The sequence below is a fragment of the Narcine bancroftii genome, chromosome 3 (genome assembly GCF_036971445.1).
Source record: "Narcine bancroftii isolate sNarBan1 chromosome 3, sNarBan1.hap1, whole genome shotgun sequence".
Lineage (NCBI taxonomy): Eukaryota > Metazoa > Chordata > Chondrichthyes > Torpediniformes > Narcinidae > Narcine > Narcine bancroftii.
In genome coordinates this window covers 176,947,625-176,962,027 of record NC_091471.1, presented here as the reverse complement: position 1 = coordinate 176,962,027, position 14,403 = coordinate 176,947,625, and the positions used below count along the sequence as shown (strand labels likewise).

General features: G+C 39.5%; 1 protein-coding gene and 1 long non-coding RNA gene across 3 annotated transcripts in view; one reads left to right on the top strand and one right to left on the bottom strand.

Moving 5' to 3' along the window:
• Positions 1 to 8,338, bottom strand: part of LOC138757887 (uncharacterized) — a 66,063-nt gene extending 57,725 nt beyond the window's left edge. The window contains exon 1 of the long non-coding RNA XR_011353944.1: positions 8,183 to 8,338. This is a non-coding gene — a long non-coding RNA (uncharacterized lncRNA). The remainder of the gene's footprint in view (positions 1 to 8,182) is intronic.
• The window catches only part of LOC138757886 (janus kinase and microtubule-interacting protein 1-like), a 255,095-nt gene that overhangs the window by 171,599 nt on the left and 69,093 nt on the right, over positions 1 to 14,403 (top strand). For both annotated transcript variants that reach the window (XM_069925953.1, XM_069925955.1), the window contains exons 2-3: positions 2,193 to 2,432; positions 9,352 to 9,849. In XM_069925953.1, the coding sequence (XP_069782054.1) occupies positions 2,304 to 2,432; positions 9,352 to 9,849 (627 nt within the window). In that variant the 5' untranslated portion in view covers positions 2,193 to 2,303. The remainder of the gene's footprint in view (positions 1 to 2,192; positions 2,433 to 9,351; positions 9,850 to 14,403) is intronic.

The window sequence follows — 14,403 nt, the reverse complement described above, 5'->3', positions numbered from 1 at the left end:
CTTTTTCAGTAAATTTAGTAGTTTCTTCCTTTTAATTTGGTTATGTATTCCATTAATATTTAGAGTCATATAGTTCAGCGTAGCCATTTTATATTTTGTTTATCTTCTCTTTCCATTTTTCCATCATTACCTTTCCTCCTTTTCCATTTCTGTTTTCTTATTTTCAACTCTTTACCAGACAACATTCCTACAACATCCAACATTTTCCTTATTCTCCTATTTCTATCTTCTTTATCCCCAACCTCCCCTTCCCCTCCTGAGTTGTCCTTTATCCCTTGTCGGACAACCACATCTCCCCTCTCCATTTGGATTTGCGAATCCACTCGCAAGCGTCAACTGATTTTGCAGTGACCGCTCTTTTCCCCCACCCAGCCCCCCCCCAGAAAAGATTTCACTTTTTATATGTCACAAAGGTCACTCTTTTAATTCCCTCCTTATTCTCTCTATTCCATTACCTTCCCTTATTAATTCTTGTCTATACTATCTATGTTTTCCTCTAATTACAGATACTTTCACGTATGCCCATTGTCTCTATTCACTCTTATACCTCTTTACCCGCATACATATCAATCGTGGTCATTTTTACCCTCATTACCCGTCTTCATCCCTCAGTCTATTTTTGTCTTTACCCACATACATATCAATCGTGATCATTTTTGCTCTCATTACCCGTCTTCATCCCTCAGTCTATTTTTGTAATTGTTCTGCAAATTTTCGTGCTTCTTCTGGATCCGAGAACAGTCTGTTTTGTTGTCCTGGAATAAATATTTTCAATACCGCAGGATGCTTCAGTGTAAATTTATATCCTTTCTTCCATAAAATCGCTTTTGCTGTGTTGAACTCTTTTCTCTTCTTTAGGAGTTCAAAGCTTATATCTGGATAAATAAAGATTTTTTGCCCTTTATACTCCAGTGGTTTGTTGCCCTCTCTTACTTTTTCCATTGTCTTCTCCAGTACCTTTTCTCTTGTAGTATATCTTAGGAATTTTACTACAATAGATCTTGGTTTTTGTTGTGGTTGTGGTTTAGGGGCCAATGCTCTATGTGCCCTTTCTATTTCCATTTCTTGCTGTAGTTCTGGACATCCTAGGGCCTTAGGGATCCATTCTTTTATAAACTCCCTCATATTCTTGCCTTCTTCATCTTCCTTAAGGCCCACTATCTTTATGTTATTTCTTCTGTTATAATTTTCCATTATATCTATTTTTTGGGATAGTAATTCTGTGTCTCTTTAGTTTTTTTATTAGATTCCTCCAATTTCTTTTTTAAGTCTTCTACCTCCATTTCTGCTGCTATTGCCCGTTCTTCCATCTTGTCCATTTTTTTCCCCATTTCTGTTAAGGTCATATCCATTTTATTTATTTTCTTTTCTGTGTTGTTTATTCTTCTTCTTAAATCATTGAATTCCTGTGTTTGCCATTCTTTAAATGACTCCATGTATCCTCTAACAAGAGCAAGTATATCCTTTACCTTGCCTTTCCCTTTGTCTATTTCACTGTATTCTTCCTCTTCTTCTTCCTCTGGGTTGGCCATCTGTTGTTTCTTTGATGCCCTTTCCTCCTCTTCTTTCTTGTTTCCATTGTCTTCTGTGGTCTCTTCTTGCTGCAGGTGTTCTGCAGCTGTCGTTGCCGGCTGTGGAGATCGACTCCCCAGCTGGTCCCCCCTCCCGTCGGTGTGTTTTTTTGTATGCGCATCGCGCATGCGCGACTCCTCGCGCATGCGCGGTTGCGCACTTTTACTCGGCTCTGTGAGCCATTGTTGTAGTTCTCTTTCTACCGACCTGAGGTAGTGGGGTCTTCTCTCCACAGCGGGCCTCTTCGGACAGGTAAGGCCTTCACCTTTTTCCTCCGTTGTCTTCTCTTCCTCTCTTCTTTCCGTTGATTTTGATTTTTCTCCTTTTGTCTCCATCTTCTTTCCACCTTTATACTCACTTTTCTTTAACTTGTATTTCTGTGCCTTTGTATTTTCTCTTGTTTTTCCCGAGTTTTCTGGAGAGGGCTGGAGTTCACCGTCCGGCCACTACTCCATCACGTGACTCCTCCCCTAACAGAAGGCTATTGATGGGGCAAGTGAAGTGAGTTCGGCCAAAAGACTGCCCTGAGGAAATGTAGCAATATATTAGAACCAAATGATTTGTGCTGAATTACAAGGTTAAATTTTCTTTCCTCTCTGTCTTGAATGTGTTTTCTCCAGGATCCAGAGAATGGAGCTGAGAAGAATATCTAGAGGGTGTGAAAGCCTGGCACACAGGAATTACTGATTCCCCATCACATCTACAGAAGGTCTGCTAGGGGAAAAAAAAACATGTCAAAGAAAGGTCGAGGAAAGGGCGAAAAGCCTGAAGCACTAATAGATTCATTACAAGCTGCCAATGAGGAACTCCGGGCCAAGCTGACTGACATTCAGATAGAGCTTCACCAGGAAAAGAGCAAGGTAGGAGCAGTGACAAGTGCCAGAGGGGACACAATTATGTGCAGACTATATAGATGAATACTTTGGCGGGACTTAAATGGATAAAGAAATAACATCTTTGATTTGACTTTCAAAATCCCCAAGTCCTTAACAGTCAATGAAATATTTTTTAAGACAAAGTCAGTGTTGTGGTGGAGGGTATGTGGCCACTAATGTCCCCACAATAATGCATCTAAAAACTCATAAGCTGGTTTGTATTGGTTAAGAGAGAAGTATTTGCCAGATAACTGGGATAACTTTTCTGTTTGTCTCTGAAGCAGTGTCAGTCTTTTACAATCCACCTGAGAGGACAGATGTCTCTTCTGAAACATGGGAGATCTCTGACCACATACCACTCCCTCTGTACTGTACTACAATGTCAGATGAGACTTTTGTGTTTAATTCTCACCCCTAATCTCCTGAGACAACAATATGATGAAATGGTTGAGGAGATAATTTCATCATTAAAAATGGTTTCATTTCATCTCACCTCTGCCAGTTCAAGTCATTATTTCCTTTTATATTTGTACCTCTCTTACAATTTTTGTTGACAATTAAAACAATTTGTTATTAAGAAAATATTATTGCATATGTCAGTAAAAATGCCCTTTCACCTCTTTTTTTTTCCCCATGGCTATGTACTGTATTGTGACAGCACTGCCCCCTACCTATTCGGAGGACACACCAGCTGCCATACAAGGTTTGGTTCCGCCCCACCCATTAGTGCACACCTTGCTGTTGGTAACAGGTAAATTACCCAGACTGCACTCTCCAGACTGCCTGTACTTGGCCTTGGGCCGTTGGCTGTTGTAATTAGATTAACCCTCCTGCCACTGAGCTATTGGCCCCCAGTAAATGATGTGGCTTGTCCCTCCAGCACTATAAAGGTGCCATGTGCTCCTTGTTCTCTCTCTTTTTGCCAGTTTGGGACCACCCTGCTTCACTCCAGGCCTAGAAATGAGGAAGGTCGCTGGAGGAACTGTTGGTAAGGTGTGCACTGTTAAAAGGGTTGGGAGCGTTTAATTAGTGTCCCTTGTGGCATAGACCTGTGCCTGCACTGAGTCAAGGGGTGGTGGGGCATCATAGTGATTTCTCTCTGATCATTGTATGTACCAGTTCATTGTGTGCGCGTGTGTGCGCTCTGCATCAGTTGCCATTTTCCCACACTTGCATTCTGTAAATAAAATCCTTCCCTACATCAAAACTGTGTTCGGAGTCCTTGCCTTTGATACCTACCAAACCTTTTTCCTCACACATATACACAATGTAAGGAAAAGGAAAGCTTTTACTGTCTTACAAATACTTAGTTACATATGGATGGATGGGCTCTTGCCATGAGTAGTTGAAAAGTCCTGTTTGAACGGAATCACCGCACTGCCCAGAACAGGGCTGGTTCTTATCTCCAATCTCAAAGCTCTTTTCCAGATTTTTGCTGTCATCAAAAGTAATGGAATTCTGTATTGGTTTGAGGAGGATGAGTGGGACATGAGGCAGGATCTAGCAGGAGATAGGTTTTTGTGTTTGGGCTGAACGTGCAATACAGTAGCTGTGGTGTCTTGTACTCGAAGTATGATTTCGGTTATTTCAGTGGAACAGAATTTAAGAATCTGACAAAAACAGGAAAGAAACTGTCTTTAACTTGGAGGTTTGTGTTTTTAAGTTCATGTGTCTTTTGCTCGATAGAAGAGGGAGAAATGAGTGTGGGTGGGGTGGGTCCTTGAATATGTTACAGTTTTCCTGAGGCAGAGGGAGATATAGATGGATTTGATGGAGAGGAGCTTGGTTTGCACGATGGCCTGAGCTGTCATGATTCAGGACGTGGCAAGTGTTCAAATAGATACCTCTGAAATCCTATCACTCTCTTCAATGAAGACTATGTGCCTTTTATTTATTTCTCCTTCCAAATATATATTCCGAAGAGGTCCTGAATGAATTGGTGCCAGCTTTGAGTCATAGGCTACCACTGTTCATGAGGCTGCACACATGGACCTTATAGTGTTGGCCAACAGTTTTGTACTTGTTGGCCTAATAATGTTTTATTGACAACTGGATGGTGTGCATTGAATAGCCCTCATAACAAAATGGTTTGGTGGAACAGTGACAGATAATATCTGGGTTGCACAGTTCACAGTCTCTTCTTCCAGTGCAGACTCTGGTTTAGCATTAATGCAATGGAGGCAGCACCTTTCGATGTAAATCTCTTGTTGGAATAGTCCGGTCTAAGATGTGAGTAAACTCTTTCCCCTGAGGGCAGGGGAGGTTGGAACAAGAGGGCATAAGTTAAGGGTAAGGGGGCAAAGCTTTAGGAGAAATGTTAGAGGATGCTTCTTTACTCAGAGAGTGGTGGCAGAATGGAATGATCTTCCAAAAGAGATAGTTGCAGCAGGGTCCCTTCTGTCATTTAAGAGAAGATTGGATGTGTACATGGATATGAGGGGGTTGGAGGGTTATGGGTGGAGAGCGGGAGGGGGGAGCTAGTAGAGTTGTTACAGTGAATCAGTACAGACTCGAAAGGCCGATATGGCCTGTTTTTGCGCTGTAAACGGTCATATGGTTATATATGGATAAATGACTGGTGTGTAAAATATAGAACCTACAGTGAGCCACCTGTCGTTAATGTGTTTTATTTTCATTTCCAAAAGCCATTTGATACATTTATGGTAATGAATGTGGGGCAGAGAAGATAAAATAAAACACAGACATGTTATCTAGAGCTCAATTGCAGGTCTGAAAATTAAACAGAAATGTTTGCCTTGTTCAGGTTGTGTAAGTAACAACTTTGGTTGTGATCATTGATTTCTAATTTTTTTACTGGAACAGGCAGCCTTGAAACATATAAACTTTGCCACCTGTCAAATAATAATGAACTCTTGAATTAAAATATCCTTTGAATAAATGTTTTGCTATTTTTGTTATTACGAGCTCCCATTTTAGTAAAATGGATTATCCCTGTAAGGGATAGTATAGACAGGAGGGACTGAATGGACATAGTTATTTAACATTTCACACAAGCATCAAGCACAACACAAGTCACAGCCCAGTAATAATTTGATACATTGGAAGAACTTAGGGGTTTGTCACAGTCTGTTCCAGAATTTGATACATTTGCATTGTGATTTTGCAAGGGGGAGCCATGCCAACTGCTGGAGAGGAAACAGCAGTTTGAAGCTGGTCTTGTGGCCAACCATTTTTGTGGAATTCAGAACAGAGAATGCTCGCTCTGTTTTCTTTTTATGATTATGTATGATAATTGGGCTGTAAGATGAGATCGGAGTGATCGGCGTGGTTTAGCTATATCTGTAGGTTTTTTTTTAAGTTTTTTTTAATTCAGATTTGTTTTTTCTTCTTTTTTGGGTTTTTTTTTCTCTTTTTTCATATATTGTTATTATATCTTTTTTTTAGAGATAGTTCACACCCTAAACTGATCAAAATTTTTTTTTATGATATATTTTTATTCTGTAATATTATTGTTTAATATCTCTGTATTAATTCATTACTTACTATGTATTTTTTTTATATCTCTTTGAACTGTATCTGTTTATAAATTATAATAATAATAAAAAGATTGAAAAAGAAAGAAAAGAACAGAGAATGCTCTGTGAATGATTGGGCATTTTCAGTGGAGGGTCTTTTTGGGAAGCAAAGTGCTTCATTTTAAGTGTAACTAACAGTGGAGGTCATTTGGAGCGAGTGGTTTTATTTTAAGTGTGACTAGTGGTGAAGTAACTTAGAGAGACAAGCTTCGTGGAGGCCGTCCAGTTTGAGTCTTGCTTATAAATGGACCAGGAGCTTGTGTGGTGGACATTTCTTCAAAGGCAACGCAAGAAGAATTTGTGAATGTGTAGCAGGCCACAACTCCAGTCTTTCCATCAGTTCATCATTAATTCTGGGCATCAAATTTCAAAGGCCTACACTTCAACACTGAATCTAAAAGACTGAACTTTGATGTAACTTTTTAGATTTCGGTCTGGTTTGAGGATCTCTCTCTCTCTCTCTCTCTCACACTCACTCACTCATACTCACTCACACACACAAACACACACACACACACACACACACACACACACACACACACACACACACACACACACACAAGAATACCTGTGCATAGTTGGGGATAGATTTAGTGTTAAGGATAGTTTAAAAATTAAGACTATTGTTTAAGAGTTAGAAATAAAATTACTGTTTTAAAATTAAACACTGTCTGCTTGCTCCTTGTTGCGCTCAGTTCATAACATTGTAGATGAATATTGCTTAAATGTATTGGAGAGAAAGGAGCTTAAAGGGAGATGCCAAGAGTATTTCCAGTTCTGGTGATTGGCCCACTGAGTGGCTGGTAGTGGGGTAGGGGATGAGTTTGGTTAGGCAGATGATGGGAGTTCGGGTTAGGTTCAATATCACAGGTCCCAAACATGGCACAGGGCCTCATTGGACTGTTCCTCAACTAACCCCACACCTTAACCACAGATTTTTCTGTTTCCGACTTGTACCATGGTTGTGATTAGATTACCATAATTTTATTAAATGGAAGGTTCAAAGAGTTCAGTTCTCTTAATCCTTGTGTTCATACATCTGTATGTTCACATTCTATTTTTACCTCTCGGATAAAACTTCCCCACAGTGAAGTTTTCCCTCACATAATCCTTGTATTTTTTGTTCAGAACATTGTCTGTGTCCTCTGGTCCTTGAACCAACCTCTAATAATACTTTCCCTTTACTCAATGTAACTAGAGCAGTCGTGATCCTCTTCATCTCCTCTCAACCTTTGCTCCAATGTATAAAATATGCAATGCACAGAAGGGCTAAATGCAAATCATTTGACCACTTCCTTTTAAATAATATATTTCTCTGGTACCGTAGATCAGTTTTTTTGGATGAAGCTGTGGTTAGGCATGGAAAATAGAGTGTCAACCGAGGTGAATCAGTGGAATATATCCACACCACAAACTGGCTTTTTTTCTAATCAGCTTAGTTTGACATCTTGGACTCTGTGTTAATGATGTGCATCAGCTTAAGGCCTTTGTATGCTAATTAGAATTAGGTTTTAGCCAACTTCCCCTGAGTCAAGTCCTCTTGAATCAAAAATAGCTGCTGGCATTATTATTATTCCACTTGGAATTGAAGTAACTGGCCATGAGCTCTTGAATTGCATCTAATCCTAGCTGATAAACCAGTCACTTGTGTGACTGTGCCCTGCGGCTTTCAATAGTAAAATAAGTAGAAGATTTGTAACAGCAATTCATGTTTTCTCTTTTACTGTGTAACTTGGCTTGCTGAAATATGAATGAGTCTAAATATAAATAAATATTTGAGACTAATCTTTGGGCAGTGACGTGGAAACATGCCGCTTCTCATTAGAAAGAAAATGAGTTCAAGTTTTCATTGGTTGACATGGTTCACAGTGAAAAATAAAAAATTATTTAAAAAAAAAAATTCATGTTAACTTATCCAACGCAACCAGTTTCATTCAGTCGGCACATTGTCTGTTTTATTATTATCACTCATTTGAACCTTTTCAGAAGTCATCTGACTTCTTCAAAATTAGGAAAAGAGGCTCAGAGTATATCTTAATGTGAATAAAAACAGGAAATGCTAATAGAAAACTTGCTGTACTGATATGTTTTCCTCCATTGTATAGCCCTTACCAGTTATTGTATATATGACTCATCCCTTAAATTTCCTCCCCTTTTGCCCTAGCCCTAAAGGTTGTGTTACCTCCCCCCTTTCTGTACCTGGATCCGGGCCAGCCAAAGTCTTGTGTGCATTAAAGCCAATTGTTCCTGCAGCATATGACTCTGTGGTTATTGATAGAGCGTGTCGAATGACTCAAAGACTTGACTCTAACCGATGCTTTTATGAACAAAAGACTGGAGCGTATTACATCGAGGTCGACCAGTCCAGACTGACCTGGGATTGGTTAGGAGCAGCCCTTTATGACCTGCCAGTAGGCGTGGCTATGGCTCTCAGCCAATCACTATCACTATATGCAAATATAAACAGTGGTGTTAGGATCCCACATATCATACCTATCACTTGCTTTATTCAGTCTTCTGGTCTTTGATTTAATACAGTTTTGTGATTGTTGAATTGAGTGGAAATGATGTGTTGATGCACAAGGAGACCGGGATCTTTAAACTTCCTCACTCCCTGCCTTGCATGGTTTTAAATTGCAAAGTTCACTCATTTGAAGTGTGATTTGAATTGCATATCTACATTTGGGATCATTTAAAAGGTATAATTATCTTGATTTAAGGTGGTTTAGTGCACATTGATGTACACTGCAACTGAGGAGGAACCAGACACCCCAAAATTTATCGGATATTTTCAAGAAGGCTACTTCACATCGATTGTGTTGTGGAAACTATACAATATTTTATTGGCAGCCATATAAGTGCAACTTAAAATTTTCATTTGATAAATGGGCACCAGAAGATAGTTTGAAAACTAAACACTGCAGTTACTGGAAATCTGAAATGAAACAGAAATGACTAAGCAAACTCAGCATATGTCAAAAAAGAATGGTGTTCATGCTTTAGGTCAGTGACTTTCAACGTTCCTCTCAACGTTAATTCCATTTTTTTCATTTCATGTGCTGCTGACCTTGGTAAGTATCACCACAGTACTATTGGCACTTTTTGAAAGGCATGAAGTCACAGTTCATATAAAAATTTGGCTATAGAATAATCATCAATGCCTTTGAAATACATCAGTGGAGCTTTAATGGTCTTCAAATCATGAATTATATCAAAATTCTGTGGAAATTTGCAAGTGTGAGGAATGGTACGGATTCGTGCAGAAGAAAGCTTGCAGATTGGTTCCGGTCATCCATTCCAACATTTTCAATAAATGTGAAGGTTGTACTTGATGTATATATTTTTAAAACTGTATTTTTTCTCTCCAGGTGAACAAGCTGGAAAGGGAAAAGGTGCAAGAAGTCAAACAAGTGCGCGAACTGGAGCAGCATAAGCACACGGTGCTGACGACTGACCTTAAATCTAAACTGCATGAAGAAAAAATGAAGGAGCTTCAGGCTGTGCGGGAGATCCTTCTGAAGCAGCACGAGCAGGAACTTGCGCGTGCAATCAAAATTAAGGACAGTGAAATCCAGCGGCTCCAGTCTACGGTGAATGTACTAAGGGACGGGGCAGCTGACAAGGTCAAAATCGCACTGCTTAATGAAGCCAGGGAGGAGGCACGAAAAGCATTTGACATTGAGCGCACCAAGCTGCAGCAAGAGATCATTGAACTGAAGTCCGCCAAGAAGCAGGTGGAGGAAACGCTAAATAATACCATCCAGGCTGATAAAAAGAAGGCCTCTGACATCAGAAGTGCCTATCAGTCCCATCAGGATGAGATAAGCAGAATAAAGAAAGAATGCGAGAGAGATATCCGTAGGCTGGTAAGTGGAGAGGCTGAAGCTCTGTTCCTGCCTCCTGCTGCAAGTTTCAAGAATGGAATGAACCCTTTTGAATTCACTACAGAAGCTGCATATTAGGGTTCATTCTTACCTTTGTCTCTCTCTAGATTGAAATGTTTTGCCATCATATGAGATATTCAAAATAATTAGTCATATATCAGTTTTCATGTTGTGTGGGAGGGGCATTTGGCATAATTGTGTGATTGAACACGGTACGGTTGTTAATGGTGTTGATTTAAGTCCAAGCTTTGACTTTATGAAGGCGGGTTACATGACCATCATTCCTCATGCCTTTCGCAAAGGTGCATCTATAAGTTATTGTGTTCCGTTATCAAATGCCAACCAATAAAAAATCATTTGTATTTACGTAGCACCCTTAAAGCAGATGCAGGTCATGAAGTATTTTTAGAGACTAACTTTTAAAAAACAAAACCCAATTGATACCAAGCAAAAGGTACTTAAGATTTTAAGACTGGTCACTAAAAGCTTGGTCAGAGAGTTAGGCTTCATCAAATGTCTTAAAGAAGGATAGGGAGGAATATTGTGTCTTGGAACCTTGATTCTAAAAGCACGGTTCTCAATGATAGAACAATACAGCACTTTAATCAGTTTTGGATTCATCATTTAGTACTGTGAATGCTGCAACAACTTCTAATTTGAAGCCCAGCATTATTCGGAACAAAAAAACTCCTTGAGGAATTTCTTCTTAAGCTTCCGTTGGCACTAGGCTGGGATCTTGTGCTCCCAGTTGAATTTTCAATTTGGTACCATTATTAACATCAAGCGATATTGATCATGAGTTGATTGTCATGTACATTTACCAGAAGTCTTACTTGCAGTGAAACAGGTACTTTAACAAAATAATAACTTGAATCATACGTTTAATTGGATTAAAGAGAGACAATAAATGCATTTTATAGTTATCTGGTGCAAAAAGAGTGACTTAGTAAAAGTGCAGACAATTCTTTTGTGGTGTCAGAGCAGTTTGGGATTCATGTAACAAGGGGAGGTTCAAGAGCCTGGTCGCTGCTGCAAACTGTTCTTGAACCTAGAGCTGCTGGTCTTCAATTTTCTGTACCTTCTGCCCGAAGGTAGCAATGAGAAGAGTTTGTGAGCAGGGTGATGGGGATCTTTATGATGTTGGCTGCCTTACCGCATTACTAATCAACGAACTTGATTTAAGAATTCTCGTCGATAAGAGAAGGAGGTGACATAGTGATTGTGACGTATGCATTTAATTAAACGAGAAGATGAAATATCATTAACTTTAAAAGATATTTAAATTAAGAACAATTCTAAAAATGGATAAATTGTAGTTATCTTGAAGGAATGAGTTTCACATTTGTAAAATTATTCTTTTGAAAGGGGTGGGTTGAGCAGTAATTAATTGCAGCTTCCAACACAGTTAAAAAGCTAGCGACATCTCATTTAATATGCCAACAAGACCAAACATTTTAAATATTTTCACAGGGAGAATGCATGTTTAAAAGTTGTAGATCATGTGATTTCACTGATCCTGCGTCTATTGCATCAGCAAAGGTTGCAAAAGTACAGTGCCTGTCAAGGTCTTGAGAAATTTTCACGAAATAGCATCCTGAGTAAATTAAATCCATAAATTAAAATTTAGAGAAACAGTAGTTTTACAAGAGGTATGGTAAATATAGCAACAATTAAAAATGTCCAAACTCAGTTTCATTGGGAATGAAACTTAATTTGCACCCATTTAACCTTTGCACGGAAGACATGTAATCTCAAAGCAAGTGTTATAAAAACGTGACAGGAATTCATTAAAAAGAGCATCTGTTCTCATTGCCTTTAGTGAGACAACTCATCATAATTGATAATTCATAGACTGAAATCAGTCCTCAGGGCATGTCATGTTCTTGGTTGTAATAGATTTATAAATGGAAAATACATTCTTAGCAGCTCCTTTCTCAGATACCTGCAATATATCTACAGTAAAATAGTTACTATGGTTTGAGTGCTTTTGTGTTTTCCATTTTCCACATTCACCATTTGTGTGACATTGTTCATCTCATCAGAAATAGCTGAAGGTGAATGTTTTAGGACATGGATTCTTTTTAGTCTTATTCAATGTTTAAAATTCTTCTTCACCTAAAGCCATTCCTGTTTAAGTCACAGATTGTTAAATCACTCTATGATGTTGGACAACATCAATGGAACAACCCCACCATATATGTTTTAAAAATCTCACAATCTTGGTGTTAATTGCTTACAAGGTGAGGCGTGCAAACATTTTTAGGGCAAGTCACACATTGATAGACAATACTTAAACTATATCTTCCACTTTCAGCCATCGACTGTCAAATGCCTGAACAGTAAAAGACACTGACAGACAGGATGGGAAGGGATTATAGTGATGGACCTTAAAGGAATGGGTGTTGGGATATAAAGAGGGATTCTGGACCCTTGAAACCAGGTGACTGAGATGCTGCATTTAAGGATTAGGTGAAAGGAAGCAAGTGATGCAAGATGCAGATCCTAGAAATCTGAAACAAAAACAGAAAATGCTGAGAGATCTCAACACGACAGTATCTGTGGAGAAAGAAACCATCCACATGAAGGCTGCGCAATATTTTGTCGAAACTGGGGAAGAGAGAGATGTGTGGAATGAAGGGAATGTCTGCGATAAGTTGGTAAGATTGTGGAACATGCCTGGTAGGCTAGAATTAAGTGAATAGGATAAGAAAAAACTGAGCTTACATCAGGGGTCTCAAACTCAATTTACCCGGGGGCCGCTGGAGGTAGAGTCTGGGTGAGGCTGGGCCGCATCAGGTTTTCCACAAGAAAAGCTCTTACAAAAACATTCCATTGTTATCAAATGTCTTTATTTTTATTTTTTAACACAAAATAAGATGAAAAAATAAATAAATTAACAATTCATAAGAAACAAAATAAAATCAATCAGTAATAAATAAATAAAATGAAAATAATAATACTGAAAATAATAATAATACAGCAGATATAGAAGACTGAAGAAACCACATATAGTTGCTGACTGGAGAAATGTAATTATTATTATTCAGATTCAAATGTCTGTATTAACAGTTCTTTAACCTTTAACTTTCTGAACATGAATGGAACATTGAACATAAACTGTTATGAACATGTCTTCTTCTGCCTACTTTTTACTGCTAAAGATCTGGCAGCGCTTCCTCTCGCATAGCCGAGCCACATTTGGCTTAAGGGAGAAGGCAGTTGAGACCCTCAGTAGGGCTTGAAGATGCTTGTCAGTAAGTCTAGACCTGTACTTGGACTTATTGAAGTTCAAGGTAGAGAAGAGCTTTTCGCACAAGTATGTGCTCCCAAAAAGACACATGGTCCGCTTGAACATTCGGGAAAGCTCAGGGAAGCTGGGGAGCAATTCTCTCAAAAATTGCCCAATCTTGCTTGCTTTTCCACTCACCTCCCTGAACTTGGTTTTGAGTTCAGAGTTGCACTGCAGGTCAATGAACTCCATTTGAAGCACAGGAGGGGCATCTTGCACATCAAAGGAGAAGGGGTCTGCAAAAATTTGAAATGTGGCTCTGTGCATCTTGAAGTCTGCAAATCTGTGATCAAATTCCTCCTGGAGCTTCAAAATGACATCCACATACTTCTCACCACTGAATGGTGTGCCTGAATCCATGAGTGCTTTGCATGCTGGGAAATGACAAAGGTTTGTCTGAGAAAGCTGGGCTTTCCATAACATAAGTTTCACAGAGAATGCTCTCACGTTGTCATAGGCAGCACTGACAAGTTGCCCCTGGCCTTGTAACTTCTTGTTCAGTACATTAAGCTCATGTGTAATATCAACAAGAAAAGCTAAGTCCATGAGCCATTTGGGATCACTTAGCATGGGAACAGCAACCCCAACTTTCTCCATGAAGGCTTTCACTTCCGCTCTCAACTCAAAAAACCTCTGAGCCAACGTACCTCGGTGAAGTAGAGCACATCCCCATAATCTGACTCCATTTCCTCTAAAAAAGCATCTTCTGTGCTTTAAGCTCCTGGATCTGATTTGGTTGATGCATTTCACAACGACAGACATCACATTGTCAAACTTCAGGCATTTGCTGCAAAGAGCCTGCTGATGGATAATGCAGTGCAGAGCAATGGCCTCCTCCACACTCTCCTCTTCCAGTTTTTTTTTTTAACAAGTGCCACCAGTCCATTTTTCCTCCCTGTCATTGATGGCGCTCCATCGGTTGTTATTCCAACAAACCTCTTCCATGGCAAACCGGCTTTCTCAATGGCATCACACAGCTGGTAAAATATCTCCTGAGCGGTGGTCTGGCCATGCATTGGAATTACTGTGAGCAACTCCTCTGTGACTTCAAAATTGTCATCAACACCACGAACATAGATTACGAGCTGTGCAGTGTCGGTGATGTCTGTGGTCTCATCAAGAGCGACTGAGTATACACTGAAACATTTTGCGTTGAAGTTTCAGTGTTTAGCCGATGCGTCTTTTCCGCTTCTTTTTCTGTCCCGCTGAGCAACAACTTCCGGGTTCAGACTGGACACCGAAGCGCG